Source organism: Anomaloglossus baeobatrachus, chromosome 3, assembly GCF_048569485.1.
Source record: "Anomaloglossus baeobatrachus isolate aAnoBae1 chromosome 3, aAnoBae1.hap1, whole genome shotgun sequence".
In the NCBI taxonomy this organism is placed as follows: Eukaryota; Metazoa; Chordata; class Amphibia; order Anura; family Aromobatidae; genus Anomaloglossus; species Anomaloglossus baeobatrachus.
This window is the reverse complement of record NC_134355.1, coordinates 62,900,182-62,923,958: the sequence shown is the minus strand read 5'-3', so window position 1 is coordinate 62,923,958 and position 23,777 is coordinate 62,900,182. Positions and strand designations below refer to the sequence as shown.

Sequence of the window (23,777 nt, the reverse complement as noted above, 5' to 3'; positions counted from 1 at the left end):
CAACATAGACTCATCAGTAATTACTGCCATCTCCTATCTCAGTAATGGGAAAGTCTTCATGGAATACAGATTTTACATCAGATGAGAATTTTGATAATGACTGATCAATTCTGTTAAATAAATAAGCCGATTTCTGTGGTAAGATATATTACAAAGTTGCTTATTTTTATATGCACTATTGATTTATGAAATAAAAATTAAAATGATAGTTACACTTTAAGTTCAAGTAGGCTTTATCAGAGAGCTTTCACTGGAGGCGTGTATTTCTTCCCCTTGTATGACATTGCCCAATCATTTTATGTGAACTTTTGATGTATGAAATAAAAATTAAAAAAGGACAGTTACGTGTTAAATAAAGTTAATCATTAGGAGCCAAATACTTTTATAGATAAGTAGAATAATAAAAAAAAAAGGATTGTATTTTGCTCTTACAAATACACTGAGCATAAGGCTAAGTTCACATTTCCGCTAAAATGTATCAGTCACAATCCGCTGCTCTTGTAAACAACGGAATCCGTTTAGCGGATTCCGCTGCTCCCATAGACTTGTATGAGCAGCGGATTGTGACTGATTATGCTGCGTTGCACCCTCCGCCCGACTGATCAGTCGTGGAACGACTGACCGCCAGGCGGGAGGAACGCAGCATGTAACGTTTTTTGAGCAGCGAGATCCGTCGGATTTCGCTGCGCATGCTCTCTGGCTCCCTTCACACGTCACCAGCTTTGGTTGGTTACCCGATATTTTCCCTGGTTACGGTGCAAGGAGCCAGCGCTAAGCGGTGTAGGCCCGTAACTAAGGTAAATATCGGGTAACCAAGGTAAACATCGGGTGCTTTGCTGTTACTCGATATTTAGGCTGGTTACGTGTGCAGGGAGGCCGACACTTCCCCGCTCGGCCCCACCCCCTCCCGCACTCCGCACATGTATGTACACACACACACACACACACCTGTCCCCAGCCATGCAGACAAGCACTGCCACTGACACCCTCGTCTGGCCCCGCCCCCCGCTCGGCTCCGCCCGCTCCCGCACTCCGCATGTGCACACACATACATACATACATGCACACACACACATACATACACTCACCTGTCCCCAGCAATGCAGACCGCAGCACTTCCACTGACATCCTCAGCGCCTGGCCCCGCCCCCCGCTTGGCTCCGCCCCCTCCCGCATTCAGCATGTGTATACACACACACACACACACTCACCTGTCCTGCAGTCCCTGCGGCACTGACGTCCTCAGTGCCACGGCCCCGCTCGGCTCCCCCCCGAACTCCGCCCCCCGCACACAACGGAATCCGACAAAGAATTCTGTTCTTTGTCATCCGTTGTATAGCGTTGAACAGCGCATCAGTCACATGCGTCAAGCGACGCATGTGACTGATACAAAACAACGGAAATGTGAACTTAGCCTAACTCAAGCCAACCACTTCCTCCACGAAGATATAGAATAGGTTCCTCGAAAATAAGAGCATCATCTCATGCTAGCCTGATCTTTGCTACACGTTTTGAGGAGGATCTGCCCAGTGGTCAAATTTACAAAGGGCTCACAATATTAGTATCAAGTTAAGAATAACAACCCAAACTGTCATTGTGCCTTTTTGGGGATTATTTTTAGGAGGACATTGGTCAACAACTTTAGGACACACAATTTATATTTTCTTAAATACAGCTTTCAGTGTTTAACTCGTTAGTATAGATCTAGACAGTGGCATATGCATTGACAACACGGTGCAATGATATAGGATAGGGTTATTCCACACTCAACATTTGTAGGCAAAAAGTTGATCTCCTTTTTATAGATTAGCATGGTGAGTTACTGGTTCAGCACAGCTACAGATCTGGTCATATAGTTGTTTATTTGTACCCACAAAAAAAAAAAAAATCACTATGTTCCTTGAAGCACATAAACCTGTATAGGGTATGTCATTGCATGACTGAATAGTCTTCTGGGGTACAGCTCTTATCTTTCTTGATTTCTCAAGTAACTGAACACAAGTAACGATGGTTCTTTACTAGAGATAAGCAAACCCATGGAAGTTCGGTTCAGCAGGTTTAGCCGGACTTTAGCTAAATTTCGATTTGGAACCCAGACTTGACCAGAACCCCAATGGAAGTCACTGATTGGGTAGTTCGGGTCTCTGCCCATATGCAGCCAGCCATAAACAGATCACTTCCGCAGGAGGTTGGTCGGGGTTTTCCATTTTTTTAGTTTGGTGCACATTTCATCCAATCATGGAGTGGTTACCCTCAGTGTGAGCCGTTCAAACACTGCAACCTCAAACACTGCAACCGGCTCGCACTGGGCTGAGCATTGAGCATACCCGAGCACAGTGGTTTCCATTCATAAATCACTTGAACTTTGTTTTTTTTTGTAAAGTCTGTGTTCGATACAAACACCAAACACCGAATCTCAGGTTCGCTTATCTCTATTCTTTACAAATAAAACATATCGACGATGTAGTGTCAGCTATGGTTTACAGTAGTATATAGCTGAAGAAGAGAACAATACGAGATGAGCAGTTATATCGCTATATGCATTAAAAAAAAAAAAAAATGTAAAAATACATATTTACTGGAATTTTTATCGGGGAGTCGATCAACCTTCCACACAACAGCTTTGTATGCGTTTTCATATTTTGCAGTCCCAATGGTAACTTGTATTACCGGCTCTGATTCTATTTCATATCCAGTGCTAAGACAGGCTCTTCTATTCATTTTCGTCTTCAAGGACCTCTGTCTTTGTAGACTAACAGTCCAAAGTGCTTTTACCCATTGCGCAGGAACCGGGAAGTGGATAGTAATATTTTCACAGTATTTTACCTGTGAAGGACCACCCATACTACTGGACATGTTTAAGAAAGCTTGGAGTTCCACATATGCTCCTTGTACCACTGCCAAGCTCTTAAGTGAAAATGGAAGCTCCTTCACATCACAAGGAACCTTAAAGCGCATGAGCTCGAACCGGCAGGCATCTATCGGTGTGAATTTAACTATCCGAGACTTTTCAAATTCTTGTTGCTTCACACATTTGTGGAAATGGTATTCCAAAATATGGATCAAGTTTTTCTCACTTGTCTTATCAAAATAGTTTAGCTTTTGCAGTTCAAGATCGTTAAGTGTTAAAAAACACTCCATGCCGCTGTTAAGAAAATTAAGACAATATAATTGGCAGACCACCGACTTGTCTCTTAGCTTCCCTTCCTTTGATATTTGCCCCCAAAAGTTGTCCACTAACTCTACTGACATTTCAGGCTCTTCGTAAGTCTTCTTCTGCTTCAAGACTGGAGAAAGCAGCAAGAGTTCTTCCTCCATTGTTAAAATAAAGTCCAATAAATCCGAATACTCGGTGGTTCCCAGTTTTAACATTTGCTCGATTTCTGCCTCATGAATCACTTCCGGTTTTGGATGGTATTTCCTTTTTTCCACATACGATATATTTTCTATCTTAACAGTATGTATTTTATCTGAAACTCCTAAGTTTTCAAGTTTTGTTTCTGAAAGTCTGCAGAATTGATGAAGCTGAAATTCTTTGAATGGTTTTTCAAGACCTTTTTCATAATACATTTGCAGAATTCCACCAGATACAACTTTCAGGTAAATAGGTCCCCACTGCCTTGAAGACATCATGTTCTTTTTTTCCGGTATCCTCAACATGAAAGGCCACCCATCTTTCCTTTGACTTCTAAAGAGATTCTGTGGAATAAATGAAGAGCTTTCACTTTCAACGCAGCCAGGCTGATGTTTCGAGTTGTCAGGCGGGTCAATCTTTAAATGCTGAAGCCTTTCACATACATAACTGAAGGAACATTGGTTTAGACTTTTCTGGTTATTACTAGATGTTTCCTTTTCTGATATGTTGTGTTCCTGTTTGGCAGGCTTATTTTCTTTCGGGACAGAATCATTTTTAGTGGATGGATCTTGTAGAAAACTTGTGGCATCATTGTTCCAAAATGGGCTTGAGAAGGCACAATCACTTTGACCGTGATCGAAATGGAAAACTGAAAAATGTCCTATACTGTAATTAGTTCTGCAAGGTGACGCATTCTGATTTGTGTCCTTCGTAACTACAGGAGATGAAACTGTTGATATTTGATTAGTTGATCCTTCAAACAACTTACGGTGATTCTGGGGCTTCTCAGCTATGGGATACAGGTTAAAAGACCCTTGTTTAGTAGTGCACGGTGTGGATGGAGTGTCCTTAATTGGGGTACAAAGAGGGGAATTGCTTGGAGGACCAGGACTCATGAAGAAGTCATTTATTGGAGATGAGTGGGGAGTCGTGGAGTTGGAAGAAGAAACATTGGTCTTCAGCTCATGAGACAGACTCAGTTTAAGTTCACTTGCTTTAGGGCTGTGTACATTGTCATGCGGAAATATTAGGGCTTTCCGAGGAGACTGGAACAGATTTTCATCATCGAAAGTTACCCATTTATCAGGATTTGCTGCACACATTTTTCTCTCATATAAATGTTCTGAAAATAAAAAAGAAAATATAATTAGCACTCTGAATACCTTACAATAATGTTCAATCATTCTGTATGTTTTCCGATAACTTTTAAAGTGGACATATTAGCTCCTATGACATGTTAATTTCACTAATGAATAAATATTTTTTTTATATAAAGAATAAGATTTTAAGTTAAAATTGTGTATCGTAGACAACTGGAATAAATTGACAAATGGGTGTTACCAATTACCTCTCACAAGAATTTGTTAATGTAAACCAAGTTCTTTCTTCAATAGCCACTGTCCCCCTTATTCTGGAACACTTTTTTGTGTCCATTGGTTCTGACGTTTTTTTCACCCACCCCCTGGAAATAAATATGCAAAATTTCCCTTTAACCAACTAGGGCATCTGCCATAGAACTTCTCATTCGGAGTTTGATTTTTCTCCTGTCTGCCAGAAGTTCTGAGATATACGCAAAATTGGTTTGAAGAGGATTTTTCACTATTTTTTGTTGTTTTTTGTTAAACAGGACACACAATGTCATAGTGCCTGCAGAGCAGAATAAAAAAAGAACAAATAAAAGAATTTGTTTATTTTGCCTCTCCGTTCTGGAGATATTAGCAATCAAAATATTTGGCACCTGATGAGTTAACTTTTGTTAGGTCCAAATGGTATTATCAGAGTATTCACTTGGGACATGTACCTCTTCTCCCTGTATGAGTTGCCCAATCATAAGCAAGGAACTACACAGGAGTAAAAGAACAGATCCCAAAATGGCTAAGATTTCTCAGTGTATGATGTGTAAGGATACAGAGCTGATCTCCTGGTCTAACTTCCTGCATGATTAGAAAGTGCTGAGAGATTAGAGCAGAGATGAATCGCACCTTTCAGATAAGATCCCTGTAGGGGAAAAGCAGCATAACTAAGTTTTGCTGTGTCATATTATAAACCCTTCTCTCGTCGTTGTAGGACATCACATGCTGGCCTCTGATTATTGGTTGCTGCCATTGATAAAGCTCTGCAGAGAGTTCCTGTGTGTGGTGGCAGAAATCAATCATCTGAAGTAAAGCTCAGATGGCTTTGGCCCCCGGCATTGGGTTGCAATGGTTAGGGGGCCTGCGGGCTGCAAGAAGCAGGAAAAAGGATACTGAAGGAAAGGAGGACAGGTGAGAAGGATATTTTTTTTTGTATACGTTTGTGAAAAAGGCATAATGTGGCAAAAATAGGGGACATTTCTATAGGATTGCCAGAAGAAAGGGACAAGACTGGGCACAAGCATCGACACATTACTACAAGGGTGACAAGATGGGCACATTACTACAGGATGGAGACAAGGATGGGGCACATTACTACAGGGGACAAGTATGGTGCACATTACTACAGGGGACAAGTATGGTGCACATTACTACAGGGGACAAGGCTGGGTACATTACTACAGGGGACAAGGATGGGGCATTTTACTACAAGGGGACAAGATGGGCACATTACTACAGGGGACAAAAATGGAGCACATTACTACAAGGGACAAGGATGAGGCATTTTACTACAAGGGGACAAGATGGGCACATTACTACAGGGGACAAGGATGGGGCACATTACAACAGGATGGGGACATGATCGGCACATCGCTACAGAGGACAAGGATGGGCACATTATTACAGGGGACAAGATGGGCACATTACTACAAGGTGAAGATCAGGATGAGAACATTCTTACAATATGTTGGCCAAAATGACTATATTGTGCTAATTGTAACATATTACTTACAAGAAGGCGATGAAATTTAAAGAAAAATAAAAAATAAAGCATGACTTTTTTTACCACTAAAAATGTATACTGTATAGATCGTGAAATAAAACAAAAAAGTGCACATTTGTTCTAGTAAACAAGCGAATAATGTTAAAAAAAAAATGTGATCCAAAAGGTGTATAGAAAAAAATACTGTATCACTAAAAATGTCACTTTGTCCTGCAAAGTATGCGGCCCCCCAAATATTTTTTTCTATGTGCCGCCCTTATACTCAGCAGAGTTTGAGACCCCTGCTTTAAACGTTGCATTTTTAAAATCTTACATTACTGCCAGCCCTGAATTCTCCTGCCTCAGGCCCTTCCTTCAATCTGTCTCATTACAAGGCTTGCTGCTAGGCCAAAATGACTATAGCTGCTAATTTCATGCCATACAATTTAGGGCAAAGTATTTCTTTTAATTTTATTGTTAATGAACAAAACCATTTCCAGGAAAACAACACAAATTCTGTGAACTGAGTAAAGTTGTGTGCAGAGAAAGTTTCCTTCCCCAAAGATTTTCTGCATTCATTTATGAGCCCGCATATAAAATTCTCATGTAATTATACGCCGTGCCTATAGTATTTAAAGGGATATTATATTTTCTCACCAAGATTGCCATAGAGAAATCAGAATATATTTCAGACACTGAAATTCAAGGGAATCATTTCCAGCTCTGCAGGAGAGCGGGTTTATATGTAAACGGAAAAAAGGGGTGTGAGATTCCATTTACAACCTGTTTATCAGTTTGTGGGGGGGGGGTTTGTGATGGAAAAGGAACAGACACGATAATGAAATCCGCCAGACACACCAATATCAGAAACAGCGTATGCATAAATATTAACGCAGCTAATGCCTTTCCATTAATGGCCTGAAAGCTGATTTTCCTCAGTCATAATACATAATTCCAAAGGGTGTCATTACTTTCACATACATAAAGTCATGATGCACGAACAGAAAAGCCAGACTTAGTGATAGTTTCCTTTTTACTACTGCAAAGCACATCTTTCTTCTTATGATTCCTCCATTTACTTTTATGCATCAAAATTCTGTACTGTGAATAATTTAGATGCAAGTTTCTTATAAATTAAACAGTAAAAGCGAAATTGAAGAGACGGTGCCGGGTCCTGCGGCTCAGGAAAACTGTAATTCTCCAACAGTGTGTTCACACAGTGCTTTTTTGCGGCTTCTTTTCTGCATTAAAAATGCATAGGAAAAAAACTGCGTACTTTTCACGTGTTTTTGATGTGTTTTTATGCATTAAGTGGGTAAAAAAATGAAGCAAAAACATTAAAAGAATTGATATGCTGGAGTTTAAAAAACACACACAAGGAAAATAACCCAAAGTGTGTGAATTAGATTTTAGAATTCTCATTTATTTGCTGATACTTTAAAACACATGACAAAAAAAATGCAGCAAAAATGCTATGTGTGAACAAACTCTGAAAAGGTTGGGAATGTTTCACCATTATTGTGCTCTGATCCAATCCTATTGGGAAGCGACGGCATATTTGCCACCTTTTAGGGATGCAGTTTTTTTGAGTAAAACCTTCATCTACTGGCCAAATTTCATGACCCTTCACATCTCTTCCACGCCTCTTCCATGCCCTTATGACACCCCTGACTATCAGGGTGTCACAGGGAACTGAACTCTCGTGTCTTATGGTGCAGAACCCACCCTCCATGGTTCTGGGTTCCTAAACACTGGTATTTCTTCCATCAAGCACTCAAATCCCAACCACACCTCACACCACACCCTGTCAGACACAACAGTGGGTTGTCTAGCTGGAATAGGGCCACACACATAGGGGTCAGGCAGACTGGTGGGAGGGACATGGTCAGAACAGTGAGAGCTCCCAAAGAGTGAGGAGCTGGGGGAGTTGTAGCTCCTTGTGTGACCTTGGTTGGGTCGCAGACGGTGGTCTGGGACCAGAGGAGTTGGAGAGCCGGTCGCAGGGTATTAGAAAGGGGTGTACTGACTCAGTTTTGGAGAACGGTCGGCACTAGAAAGTCCAGTAACCGGACCGGTACAGAGCACGGCGGGGTACAGTACCCTACATCGGGGAGTAGCTTCACGCAACCTAATAATTAACCTGTGGAGGATAGGTCTCTTTATGAACTTTCCCCAAACGCTCAGAGATTGAAAGTATCAGCACAACGAGGGGGATAGGGTTTTCTAGCTTATGTGACCCACTGAAATCTCAAGTGTCAGCCATCAAGAGCACAGCTCCACTAAATAAAGGGACCGGGACACTGACAGCTTCAGGCAGATGGGTCACCTAGGAACATCTATACAATTGTGCATGGAGGCAGGCTCCGGACCACTAAGCAATACCAGTGGGGACAGACACCCAGACGGGCTCCCCAATGCGGCAGTCAGAGACTTGGTTTACTTCTGTGTCAGAGTCTGCTTATTGGTCGCATTAAAGGAAACCAATCATCAGGATTTTCGTGTATAAGGTGCAGCCAGTGCAGTACTGGCACTATCAGTCACAGTGTGTACATACCATCAGGGGGCAGCTCGGGTGTTTAGTCAGTGAAATACAACTTTATAAAGTTTGAAATTTCGTGCACTTTTTGATTGACGTGTGCACCTCTCTGTTAATGTCCGGGCGGGTTATGCACGTGTTCCCCGCCCCCCCACCAGCCTGTTCCTCCCTCTCTCCTGATGTCCGGGCGGGTTATGCACGTGTTCCCCGCCCCCCCGCGCCGCCTGTTCCTCCCTCCCTCCCTCTGGCTGTATGTAAATATCTAATCTTCAGAAACATGGCGCCGGAGTGGGCCTCTGCGCATAGCGCTTATCTCCGGCGCCATGTTTCTGAAGCCCGCATTACACAACTTGGTGTCTGAGAGGGCGGCGCCACAGCGATGTCACACCGGCTGGTGTGTTGGCCCGGTGTCCTGGGGCGGCACAATACAGGAGCAGCAGGTAATCGCGTCCTCCGATCAGCTGTTCTGCAGTCCTGTTGTGATCGCGCTCGCTCCTGCGGTCTGAAGGAGCGAGGGCGCATGCGCCACCCTCTAACACCAAGCTGTGTGATGCGGGCTTCAGAAACATGGCGCCGGAGATAAGCGCTGTGCACAGAGGCCCACTCCGGCGCCATGTTTCTGAAGATTAGATATTTACATACAGCCAGAGGGAGGGTGGGAGGAACAGGCGGCGCGGGGGGGCGGGGAACACGTGCATAACCCGCCCGGACATCAGGAGAGAGGGAGGAACAGGCTGGTGGGGGGGCGGGGAACTCCTGCATAACCCGCCCGGACATTAGCAGCGAGGTGCACACGTCAATCAAAAAGTGCACGAAATTTCAAACTTTATAAAGATGAATTTCACTGCCTAAACACCCGAGCTGCCCCCTGATGGTATGTACACACTGTGCATGATAGTGCCAGTACTGCACTGGCTGCAGCTTATACACGAAAATCCTGATGATTGGTTCCCTTTAACATCCACACGACCTGAGTGAGTACGCTGCCCTCCCTGCGTCCTGCCTGTCCATATAGCCTGCACAACACTATCCGCCACCTTCTTCCAGAGTCCCGGGGCCTCCCCTACCCGTTGAGGGATCACCATCTGGCTGCCCCAATCAATCTGCCCAGGGTACTTCCATCGCCAGTACTCCCCTTACCGCGAACGACGGGTGGCGTCACGAACTCTCCCCTTGTAAATATTCCCCCCTTTAATTTTAGTGGCCGCTGAGCCCCGGGTCTGGGGACCCTCGAGCCACAGCAAACCCCGGATCCGAGCAGTCCGACTGCTGTAGGGGCGGCACACCCCCATCAATATGCACTTTAAAAAAAATATATAAATCTTTATTTTCCTTTATACAGTATAGCACTAACATATTCCACAGCGCTTTACATACATCAGGAACACTGTCCCCATTGGGTCTCACAATCTAAATTCCCCATCTGTACTGGCTGTGTGCACACGGTGCAGGTTTGGTGCAGAAATTTTCTGCATCAAATCTGCACCTTTTGGCAGAAAAACGTACCAAAAAACGCACCCAGTTTCAGCGATTTTATTTTTCAGTTCGGTTTTTTTGTGAAGTCAATGGGTGTAAGGGCTAAAAATACCAGAAAAAAACACCAACAATTGACATGCTGCAGATTTCTATCCGCATCAAAATGTGCAAGGAAAAAAAAACGCACAGCACTTCAGAAATCTCAGACTTTGCTGGCTTCAGGAGAGGCATGCAGAATTTGAAAATAAACGCATAAAAAAAAAACACGACAAAAACCACAGCATGTGCACAAGGCCTTAGACATCTTAGCTCCCTCTGATGAAATAAAAGACAAAAAAAACACCCTATTTCACCATTTTATGAACTCCAAAAACACCCCCGCAGGTCCGACATAATCCACAAAAGGTCCCTCGACGATTCCTGCTGTGCTACATCTAAAGGCACAGCATATGGCCATAGAACAATGACAACCTGCTGTAAGCTTCAGTAAGAGAATGATTGAGCTGTGCAATAAGCGGAGATGTCACTCAGGTTAGTTGTGGTCACAGCTGGAGGTTCCCACGGTCCTCCACCTGTGATCGCAGGTAACCTGACTGCAGGTGATCTCAATGAACTCTCACTGAGGTCACAGACCTGCATCTCTTGGCAAAAAGACCCACAGTTTTCTGCCAAGAGATGCAGATTTGGTGCTGAAATTTTTACACTATATTCCTGCACCCAAGCTACACCTCGTGGCAAAAACACCCACATCACTGCCATATGCGGGATGATGCGTTTTTTTTGCCAGGAGCTGTAGATTGGGTGCAGGAATATGGTGTAAAAATTTCAGCACCAAATTATTTTTTGGCAAAAAAAATTGCCATATTATGGGTGTCATAATATGGGGGACCCTACCCCAATTTTTACTTATTTTTATACAACGATAGATGCACATACTTAAGCTGGGGGCGGTTCTGACTGCAACCAATCACAGACGCCTGTTGGGGGGGGGGTAGTGCATATGCATGAGCTTAATGCGTGGCCCCAGAAGTGAATGGTGGAGAGAGCAGTGTACAGTGTACAGTCGCGCTGTAGCCTTGGTGAGCATATTCCCTTTGCATGTGAGACCTATTCTGGGCAGTGATTACTAGTAATAAAATCTTCATATTAAGTAAACAACACACAGTGTGATAAGTGACACATTGCTGAATTCAGTGTTCTAACCACTCAATGATGCAGTCCTCAGATTACATAGCAAAAACATCCTGACAGATTACTTTTAAGGGGCCCTATTACAGTGTGGAGCACAAATAGGGTACTTTTGCTATGCGGGGCACTATTATTGTCTGGATCATTATTACTGACTAGAAGGTGGCCCGATTCTACGCATCGGGTATTCTAGAATTTACGTATTGTGTAGTTAATGTATGATTTTTGTTATATCTATATATATAATTGCCTTATTCTGTCTGTCTGTCTGTCTTGCTCCAAAATTGTGTCCTCCCCCATGCTGCGCACTCCCCATTGTGCTCCATCCCCCATGCTGCGCATTCCCCATCGTGCTCCATCCCTCATGCTGCGCACTCCCAAACGTGCTCCATCCCCCATGCTGCGCACTCCCCATCGTGCTCCATCCCCCATGCTGCACACCCCCCATCGTGCTCCATCCCCCATGCTGTGCACCCCCCATCGTGCTCTATCCCCCATGCTGCGCACTCCCCATCATGCTCCATCCCCCATGCTGCGCACTCCCCATCATGCTCCATCCCCCATGCTGCGCACTCCCCATCGTGCTCCATCCCCCATGCTGCGCACCCCCCATCGTGCTCCACCCCCCATGCTGCGCACCCCCATCATACTCCACAGTCACACATCAGACAGTAAACATGCACACATCTGATCGCATACACTCACACACACACCCCACTTCTCCCTGTGCCCACCGGTGTGCGGTCCCAGCAGCTGTGCTGCATGCCATGCTCCTCTGCCGACACTCACAGATCCGATCGCATACACTCACTCACACATCAGAACACACTCACGCACATCCGATCGCATACACTCACACACACACACACATCAGAACACACTCACTCACATCCGATCGCATACATACACATACACATACACACACACACACACACACACACACAGACGATATCGCACATACGCGCTGACACAATCACAACATCCGGAGATACCACATGCTTCCGGCCATGTGATCCTCCGGCAGGTCCTGGAAGATCACTGCACGCACAGGATCGCCGCCGAGAAGCAAGCGATATCACGGGATGTTGTGAGTATGTGGATGCGATCTGATGTATGTGTGAGGTGTGTGTGAGAGTGAGTGTGATCTGATGTGTGTGTGTGTGTGTGTGTGTCCGCCGCCTCGGGGCGAGAGGCCATTCCGTGCAGGGGGCGGAGCCTGGGCGAGCGGCCAATCCGTGCGGGGGGCGGAGCCGAGGCGAGCGGCCAATCGTGCTGAGGGGAGAGCCGAGGCGAGCGTCCAATCCGTGCGGGGTGGGCGGGGCCATGGCGAATCCGTGAAGCCGAGCGGCCAATCCGTGCGGTGGGGCGGGGCCATGGCGAGGCCAGCGGCCAATCCGCTGTTTGTCACCGTAAGGACATGTCACGGTAAGGACACAATTTTGGAGACAGACAGACAGACAGAATGAATAAGGCAATTATATATATAGATTACAAATTTAGGTGTTTGGGTTTTTTTAGACACTCAATCTGCAAAAAAAAAAATAAAAAAAATGAGATGTGAACAGCCCAATAGACTATATATGGGACATGTTCTATCTGTGAAAAAAAACATGGATAGAACACAAACATGAATAGTGGACTTTTGAATGATGCCCAAGTCTGAGTTCACACCATAGTTAATTTTTTGCTGCAATATTCTGAAACAACAAAGTGGCTACTACTTGTGAAAATGCCTCCAAATAGACTTTTTTCTGATTTTTTTTTTATTGAATGAGTACACATTTTAGACAATGAAAAGGGAATTTGTCAGGTAATTTTCTAGTACAATATTAATTTTATCTTTAAATAGGGCTTAAGAAGATCTTTCAGAATCAGTACATTTTATTGCTTTACGTTATCCTGTTATGTTGTTGTAATCTCTGTAGAATTCAGTGTGATGTAATAATTAGTCAAGCATCTATAAATACAAACTGCATATGCCCTGATCCCCCTCCCACCTCTCAGTGCTGGCATCAGTGATAGTAAATCTGAACTAAATTTGCACTGCTGCCCTCACCCATACTCCCTCCCACCTCTCAGCAGTAATAGTTAGGTACTTGCTCATCTCGAATGGTTGAGTAATAGTAAGGGGTACTTTGCACGTTGCGACATCGCTAGCATCGGCTAGCGATGCAGAGCGCGATAGTACCCGCCCCCGTCGCACATGCGATATGTGGTGATTGCATTATCGCTACGGCAGCTTCACACGCACATACCTTGTCGGCGACGTTGCTGTGACTGCCGAACAATCCCTCCTTCAAGGGGGAGGTGCGTTCGGCGTCATAGCGACGTCACCGCAACGTCACTAATCAGCCGGCCAATAGAAGCGGAGGGGCGGGGATGAGCGGGATATAACATCCCGCCCACCTTCTCCCTTCCGCATTGCCGGTGGACGCAGGTAAGGAGATGTTTGTCGTTCCTGCGGCTTCACACACAGCGATGTGTGGTGCTGCAGGAACGACAAACAACATCGTACCTGCGGTCGACCCGACATTATGAAAATGTCCGACGCTACACAGATCACCGATTTTCGACGCTTTTGCGATCGTTTATCGGCGCATCTAGGATTTACATGTTGCGATTTAGTTACCGGCGCCGGATGTGCGTCAAAAACGACGTGACCCCGACGATATTTCGGATGCGATGTCGCAGCGTGTAAAGTACCCCTTAGAGTTTTGAGAGTAATTAACTATTCGTACTTGCTATACTCCTAATGAGTACTGTCTAATACTCGCGTATTCATTCCGAATAGTGTGTGCAAGTCAATGGGGAAAAACTTGCAAAGTAACGAGTAACCCGAATGCTGTACTATTCGTGCAAGTAGCGAATAGTGCGGCATTCGGGTTACTCATCACATTGCGAGTATCCCCCATTGACTTGCATTGCACATGCTATTCGGAATGAACACGCGAGTATTAGACAGTACTCGTTATGAGTATAGCGAGTATGAATAGTTAGCTACTCGCTCAACTCTAGTAATAGTGAATGCAATGGAAGGTGGGTGGGGGGACAGTGAATATGCAAATCGTATTTAGATAAACTTAACTAGTGTGCACCAGACACTGAATCCTTTGGAGCTTACAGCAAGATAACAGGATAAGGTAGAACAATAAAACTTACTGATCCAGAAAGGTTTTCTTAAGCTCTATTTAACATTAATATTGTACTACAAAATCACCAGACAGATTCCCTTTAAGAGGGTTTGTACTAAGTTTATCCATAGTATGGGGGAAAACTCCCTAATTGCCGCTGGGAGTCCAACCACTCATCGCAATAAAGGAGCTGTGCAGAGCCTGGAGTGAATGGAGTAGAATAGGTAATTCTGCTGCATTTATTCTCTATGGGACTGCCAGAGATAAGCGTGCAAAATGAGACAATTGGGTACAATACACTTTATTTGGAGAAAACTCTGCACTGTCATTTCTGGGCAAACACCTACTTTCTGTGCTGTTAAATGGGCTGTCCACGTTTTGGGACATTTTTTTTATTTTTTGTTTTTACTTACATGCATGCGTTTGGGTTTAAAAATCATTTTTTGCAACTGTGTTTCATTAAAAGTTTTGCCAGATAAGGCTTTTTTTCAGGCTGTCTACCCTGCACATTCATGCCATGGACTGTGATCATAAGTCAGCTAACCCAAGCTCAGAAAGAGACAGATAAAAACATGAAAAACTCCCCATCAGACCATAATAAAGGGCACACTGACAGATTCTCAGTAAACTCACTCTGCGGCAACAATAGACAGTGCTTCAGAGAGACTAAAAAAATAAACTTTTTCTTGAAACTCAATTGCAAAATTTTTTTTTAGCCCCAATTACATACAATAAAAAAGAAAAAAAACATAAAAAGTGTCCCCGAAGGTGTATAACTCCTTTAATGACAACATATTATAAATGTAATACACCCCAGGCCATTAATACATAGCTGATTTCTACATCAACCACCCACAAGAACATCCTGAAACACATAAGTGCCAATCACGCATCCTTAGGACTGTATACAGCTTCATCCGTCAAGATATAGATAAAGGTGAGGCGTATAATTCAACTTTGATGTCATCAGCATGACAATGGGGGACAGGAGCCCGGGCGCAGATGATGGATGACAATGCCTTGAATGAATAATGCCGCATTGTGCTCTACACTGCTATTACAAGTCTATATGAATATACGCGTCATCTTCATTTGAAGTATAGAATGTTCAAAAGAAATAACATGTTGCCGTGGCAACAGCCATACGAAATACAGATACTGAAGCCATCCAGCAACATATGAAGAGTGGGTACACCTATATACAAAATACGGTTATATATTTTATTAATGATCATAATGTCAATTCAATCAATGCATACTGCATAAACAATTTATGAAGACACAACTCTCCTTTCTTCTTTTTCTGTGTGGCACTTGATGGGAAGGAAAAGATGGGCACTTTCCGGAAAAGATGAGTGCTGCGTCACGTTTTTCAATGAAAGAGCGCTTCAGAGCAGGTCACGGGGAGTCTCCAAGGTGGGTCTTTTCTGTCGTAAGTTCTCATGAAGAAGAAATATATAGTAGCTCATCCTGAGAAGCTTGTGATAGTCCATACAAAGTTGCCTTGGTGGATCAAGGTGGATCACTTTAAGGCAAAACTTGCATAAACTCCTTTTTGACGCAGGACAGCCCTAAATTTGATGGGTAAAGTTCACATGTCCTGTAATGATTCATTAAAACGGATCCTACAGAGATCCATTGGGAAAAAAGTTCTGCAAATAGAACTTTGTCTGTTGTTAAATAACTAAATTCTGACGGATCCATTTTTTAACATTGGAGTCTATGGACAATGGATCCGTTAATAGATTGCTATTCATCTTCCATTTGAAATCGGGCCCTGTAGGAAAAAAACGGATCCATTATAAATGCAAGAATAACGGATGATAAACAGCCATCGTGCGTAACCGCCCCCATCATTTGTGCGACACAGGCAAATCTCTGCCCGTGTCGCACAACATCTCCCGGACCCGTGACACTACTTACCTGCCCGGCGACGTCGCTGTGACCGGCGATCCGCCTCCTTTCTAAGGGGGCGGTCCGTGCGGCATCACAGCAACGTCACAGCAGCGTCACTGAACTGCCGCTCAATAGAAGCGGAGGGGCGGAGATGAGCGGGACGAACATCCCGCCCACCTCCTTCCTTCCGCATAGTGGCCGGGAGGCAGGTAAGGAGAGGATCCTCGTTCCTGCGGTGTCACACGGAGCGATGTGTGCTGCCGCAGGAACGAGGAACAACTTTGTTACTGCTGCAATAACGATATTTGAGAATGGACCCTCATGTCGCCGATGAGCGTTTTTGCGACGATGCAAAATCGCTCATAGGTGTCACAGGCAACAGCATCGCTACAGCGGCCGGATGTGCGTCACCAATTCCGTGACCCCAACGAGTAGCGTGTAAAGCCCCCTTTACTTTCCTAAAAATTGGGACAATTCTGGCAAATTCAATGCTAATGTTATGTAAGAAGGCTGAAAATGACTGTTCTTCTAACACTTTTATAAGATAGCCTAGCCTTTGATTTGTGAGCTTTTAGCTCCCCCGCGGGGAAGCGTGCACTTATCCTCATTGCATTTGCTTCTCTTTTAAACGTCTGTTCATTTTCATTTCTGTGATTGTGAAGTGTTATGCAGACACTGCATTTATGGGCTGGCTTCCCTCCATTCTGGGTGTTGCAGAGGACACATCTACCAGGCAGCAGTCTGCCCTCTGCAACTGACGCCGCAGACTTGTAAATGGAAAGAGGGCACATCCAAAGTGGTGTGTCGCTCTAGTTTTTGGAGCTGAGATTGCATTTATGACTTTCCCGAGTGGATGAAACTTTCTTCACCCATAAGGAGAGGACAAAGTGACCACTTGAAGAGTGAAGTAGAGGAGTTTGGAGAGTGTGCCGCCTGAAGTAAAGACTACTGTGCTAACCGGATTGTGAGGCCTGTGTGCTTGTGGACAGTGAGGAGTTGATAACCGGATTGTGAGGCCTGTTGAATTACTAAAACTCTGCCACGGTACGGTGTTCCACAAGCGTGGCCAGCAGAAGTGTCTCTCGGAGGGAAAGAGTGATAGGATGACCAAAAAGTGGTCAAAATGTGTTATGTTTTCATGTGACCAAGGGCCTAAGTTTTGGGGGAGAGTTACAGAAACGATATAATTTGTTAGCTGTTGCTGTAATATTTAGGCCAAGTACCTCATCTGAAAAAAGTTTTTTTTATTACTGCTTTTAAAATACATTTTGTCAGGTCTGTGCTTTTCTGCCACCCCAAGAGCAGAATATCCTCCTCAGACCATCCTATAAGTTATTCTGAGGCTGCGGCCTGCCATGCAGGTTCAGCGCACATTTTACATGCAAAAATACAAATGAGGCAAATGTAAAAATGATGAGCGATACATGCTACTTTAATATTGTGGTACTTACTTAGTGTACTGAGTGGCTACTACACAAATAGAGAAAGTATCAAAGAGTACGACAACTCAAGATTTCTCTTGCTCGATATATGTCCTCCTATGGCAGAGCTGAGCAAACTGTGGCCTGGACCACATTCATCCCTTTGTCTGTTCCTGTCAGGGCTTTGTTTTTACTTACTGGGTTTATAATAGGGGTGTCTACTACACACCTCTCCATTACTAACACCAGGGCTTGATGTCAGCTGACATTACACAACTGATGTCAACCCCAACTACTATAACCTCGATTGCCAATGCACCAGGGCAGTTAATGGCTGGTATTTGTAGGATGGGAGGGCCCAATAACTATGGACCTTCCCAGCCTGATAATATCAGCCCCCAGCTGTCTGCTTTACCTTTACTGGTTATCAAAAATAGGAGGGCCCCCCACGGTTTTTTTTTAAATTATTTATTTGGTTAATACCAGGCTCAACACCCTTTAGTGCAATATGAAAAGCACTAAAGGGCGCAAGTTTAGAATATGTAGAGCGGTTGTGACATTATATATCAGCAGGATATATATCTAATTTATTATCTTTCTATCATTTATATAACTCTTCATCTATCTATTATCTGTTTATATTTGTTTTATTATTTCTGAAACTAGCAACAATTTATATAGGTTATTCTAGGGGGGGATGTTAAAAACACATTGCATTTGGATGCCATACGAATACTATGCGAGAAAAAAAAAACCTGCACACTTGCATTGCACTCACAAGACATACGTATGCATGACGCTTGCATAATACTCGCCAACCTTTCTGGCTGAGGATCAGAGCAATTTTCTATACGGAGATGTGTGGGAACCCTTAAAGGGGTTGTGCACTACTAGACAACCCCCTTAAATGCTGTAAGGGGTGGGCAGACCCCTTACAAAGGAAGCATAGTCTACCCGGAAATGCTGTTATTAATAAAAATGTTTTTATTATTATTGTATTGCTGTAGTGGGTCCCCTAGTGGCCGGGTGGGACGGCTGTCGCCACAGTGGAGAGGAGGAGCCGGCAGAAGCAAGGGGAGGGAGGAGAAGTGTTGTGAGGAAAAGTGAGAGATCTGGAAGGCAGTTGTGTCCGGGACGGGAGAAAGAGAGCAGAGCCGGGGCAGAGTGTGGGAGCTGGAAGAATTGGGAAGCCGGAGAGAACAGGAGAGGACGGAATCTCAAGAGCGAAGCAGACTGGTGTGGGTCCGGTTTGTGGGTAGCCATAGTGGGAGACGGGTGAAGCAGAGTAGCCGGGCACATCCCCACTGGAGAGGACGTCAGGGCAGGCTTCCCCCAGCTAAGGAAGAACAACGTGAAGTCATCTGCAACTGCCGGTTTATTTTGTGAAAATAAAGAATGTCTTTTATTTGCACCAAAGCATGCCTGGAGAGTGTTTATACGTCGGACGACATCTGCACCACCACACTCTGCCCCACCAAGACATCTCCTGTCCCCAAAGTGACGGCGGAGACAGGGGTAAGCCTGATAGCGAGGGCCACGACTACAACCCCGGAGGCCCCCCTGGCACTCCGTTACAATGCCATCAGACTACTATATTAAGTAAATAAAATCATACCTCCTGCACTGGCACCTTTCAGCTGCTATAAGCCTTTCCTGTGACCTAAATGTAGCGCCCCTGAGAACCTCAGGGCACTACAAGGAACTGCATCCTCTAGGGCAGTGATGGCGAACCTATCGCACGCGTGCCACACTGGGCACGCAGAGCCCTTTGTTTTGGCACGCGCGCTGTTGCCACACTGAGCCACATTGAACTGCCGATATGATCGCGCCGGCAGCTCAAAGTGGTGTTTAACAGAGGAGACATCTTTCCTCCCTCTGACACTCCTCCTCTTCTGGGCCGCAGGCTTGTTGCCTAGGAGACGGAGTAGCGTCACTCAGTAGGCGGCGCCGGTGTTGTGGCCGCGCGGGGGAGCTGCTGCTAGAAGGTGAGGTTTTTTTTTTTATTTTTAAGCTGTGTGCGGCTGTGCCAAGGTGTGGGGACAGTGCCAGCACGGGGAAACATGGGAGCACGGGGCATGGAGAGCACGGGGCATGGAGAGCACGGGGCATATAAACAGAGCACAGGACATGGAGAGCACGGGGCATGGAGAGCACGGGGCATGGAGCGCACGGGGCATGGAGCGCACGGGGCATGGAGCGCACGGGGCATGGAGCGCACGGGGCATGGAGCGCACGGGGCATGGAGCGCACGGGGCATACAGACAGAGCAAGGGGCATATAGAGCACGGGGCAAACGTAGAGAGCACGGGGCAAACGTGGAGAGCACGGGGCAAACGTGGAGAGCACGGGGCAAACGTGGAGAGCACGGGGCAAACGTGGAGAGCACGGGGCAAACGTGGAGAGCACGGGGCAAACGTGGAGAGCACGGGGCAAACGTGGAGAGCACGGGGCAAACGTGGAGAGCACGGGGCAAACGTGGAGAGCACGGGGCAAACATGGAGAGCACGGGGCAAACATGGAGAGCACGGGGCAAACATGGAGAGCACGGGGCAAACATGGAGAGCACGGGGCAAACATGGAGAGCACGGGGCAAACAGCACGGGGCAAACATGGAGAGCACGGGGCACACATGGAGAGCACGGGGCAAACATGGAGAGCACGGGGCAAACATGGAGAGCACGGGGCAAACATGGAGAGCACGGTGCAAACATGGAGAGCACGGGGCAAACATGGCTGCAAAGATGGGGGAAACGTGCAAACATGGAGAGAAACGTGCAAAGATGGGGGAAACATGGCTGCAAGGATGGGGGAAACATGACTGCAAGGATGGGGGAAACATGACTGCAAGGATGGGGGAAACATGCAAGGATGGGGTACATTTAGCAGGAAGGGGAATATGCCAGGAAGGGGTACATTTACCAGTATGGGGGATACATTTACCAGAATGGGGGGGAAACATGAAAAGGATGGTGGAAAATATGCCAGGATAGGGGGAACATGAACATGCCAGGATGAGGAACATTTAGCAGGAAGGGTGACATTTATCAGGATGGGGTACATTTACCGGGAAAGGAGACATTTACCAGTATAAGGGAAAATGCCTGGATGAGGTACATTTACCAGGATGGGGTCATTTGACAGCATGGGGGAACATGCCAGGATGGGATACATTTACAATGATGGGGTACATTTGCAATGATGGGGTACATTTACCAAGATGGGGTACATTTACCAGGAATGGGGTACATTTACCAGGAATGGGGCCATGATGTGGACAAATATACCAGAATGTAGGAAATATATATCAGGATGGGGGACATGTTTACCAGGAAGGGGGACATAACTACACAATGAAGGGGGAGGGTAGCAACTCGTACGTCTTTATGGGATTTCAAGATGTTCAGACTTTGAAATGTAGATGTGGATTACCGGGTTAAATCTGATTGCATTCCATGCTAAAATCTCTGTCTAATATGCTGCAATTTTTTCCAGCAAGATCAATCCAACTGCTGTGTCTGGAAAGGGCAGGGGCTCAGCTTCAATGTGTGGTAAGCAGGCATGAGCGTGATGCCCCCTGCTGAGGAGAAGAGAAGACGGCAAAGGTAAGATTACAATCAATTATTTACATAATAGGATTGGTTGTCACTTCAGGAAAAAAAATGGATTTAGGGCTACAGTTTGGGCACTCGGCCTGTAAAAGGTTCGCCATGACTGCTCCAGGGGATGCAGGACCTACCCCCTGGGACCTGGAGTACCAGTGCCGATTCCACCAACACACATCTAAAAGCCTAGTTCTCCTCTCCACACGGGGCATAGTGGATTTACCATGTAAGGGGATGTCGCCAAAGGAACGAGTGCCTGGGTATAGCCAGCCTGGTGAGAGGGGTCAGTCAGTCTGTAGTGAGGAGAGAAGAGGGAAGCAGACAGGAGAGGTGTGCAGACGTGCCTGAGCTGGGTCCGTGTAACGGTGACCCCGGGGGCACAGGAGAGAGCTCACCAGGACGGGTACTGGGATACTGCTGGGAGCACGCACGGGGCACAGGGCCCTAGGTCAAATGTCAAGTTTCAAATCGGTTTGGCAAATACCTGCCCGGTGAGGACAACTTCACAGACTTCAAAGAACCAAATAATCCGGGGGCATCAGCAGTAAACTAGGATCGGGGTTCGGACACTTACCTCCCCGCAGGGTCCGCACTGCCCGCCGTACGGCGAAGGAGACTGTACCCCAAAGGGGACAGTCGGGGTTCCCAAATGCTCCACGCTATGGGGACTCAATCAACAGAGAGTGCCAGGGACAGAGAAGCCTGGGTCACTACATTGGCACTGATACTCCATGGGACCGGAACCAGCAAGCTGAGGGTCCATGTGAGTAGAGACTGTTCAAGTTAACCTGGTGTGGCCTCCATCATTATACACCATACATCTCCCAGGCACAGCCCTATCTGCGGAGGGCCTACCACCATAGCTGCCACTACCATCATCTCTGGGAGTACCCATGTTGAGCAGCGGCGGTTCTCCATTCTTAACCGCAACCCGCAGGTGGCGTCACAAATATTAACTCTGTTATCTCTTGTAAATACCCCCTTTTATTAAGCATCCCCAGGACACGGGACCGGGCAACGGCCACCTGAAGTGACATTCCCGTTTGCAACTGAGTACCCCTTTCCCTGGGCCACTCAAACAGCGTCAGACGATCAGTTGCAGCCGATCACAGATCAATGAGCTCAGTCAGTGACTGACTGCAGTGATAATTGGCAGAATTAAATTCTGCTTCCAATATCAGTCCCAATTTCTCACGTGCCCCATTGAGAATATTAATTGCCCTCTTCTGACCTAGCGATATACTGTATAGAATAGGGTAAAGTAAAAATAATACGTTTTAGGGATTTGGTTTTAGTAATGAGTAATTCAAATGAAAATCTGGTACAAACTAATGAGGTCCATTATTCTCATCTTCCTCATCATCCCTGTTGGACAGGGACAGCTCCTATATGTGGGCTCTAGTTAATTTGGCTATAAAACAATGGGACCCCTGTGTCGTAAGAAATTATTTGGGTTGTGAAATAGTTAATCAGAACATATTTTAGACATAATATCTGTAGAGAATGATCTGTTTTCTACCTCTTCAACGCCCTTCAGAAAGTTGCCCTCTTTGTCCACAGCATCTTATTGTTTATGCGGTAAGATGTTCTGAAAGAATGAACTCTGCTTATAACAAATAGCAGCGCTTTCTCACAAAACGCATTAGTATGCGCGATCTGCCGCGCTTTAATTGTAAGCCATCAGTGCTGTATAAGAATAAAGTAATAATAAGAAGAATAATTAAATCTAAATATAAAGACCTAAAATGCACAGCAGATGTTGTGACTTTGAAAACTTTGCAAACAGCAACTAAAATTACAGCTCACTGATCTTAAAGCAACAATGCACTGAAAGGCCTGCAGCGGAAATCAGAAACATTTCTATGCAGAATTATTACAGTAAAATAGAGAGAAAAGATGTGGCATCAGAACGCACCGAGGAATCATACACTGAGGAGCTGATGATTTGTAAAGGATACATTGGTGTGATCAATCTAGAGTAGACCTGCACCATATGCGCCTCGCCAATGCCCTTCCTCCTACATTCAAATGTAGAAGCTTCTTCAGGGGGCATGTACACGCTCCCTGATGAAGCTGGGCGAAACACGGTCGTGCGCAGCGCCATCTTCTTTCTACACCTGCTAGGTCTGTATTACACCCTAATATATTGGTTGCTGAACACATTCGACTATATACTATTGCTGTTGTTTTCAGCTTTTGTTCCCAACTGTTTTCTACATACTCTCCTATGTATTGCTTTTTTATATCTACTTATTTTCTATCTAATATTTATAACAAGCATTATTATCATTGTAGATGTAGGCCATCAGTTTATTGTTGATCACCCTTGGAGATGCA

At 45.4% G+C, this 23,777-nt stretch overlaps 1 protein-coding gene across 2 annotated transcripts in view; it reads right to left on the bottom strand.

Annotated features, from left to right (window-relative positions):
- The window catches only part of STON1 (stonin 1), a 113,987-nt gene that overhangs the window by 13,281 nt on the left and 76,929 nt on the right, over window positions 1–23,777 (bottom strand). For both annotated transcript variants that reach the window (XM_075339215.1, XM_075339214.1), the window contains exon 2: window positions 2,580–4,478. In XM_075339215.1, coding sequence (XP_075195330.1) covers window positions 2,580–4,458 — 1,879 coding nt within the window. In that variant the 5' untranslated portion in view covers window positions 4,459–4,478. The remainder of the gene's footprint in view (window positions 1–2,579; window positions 4,479–23,777) is intronic.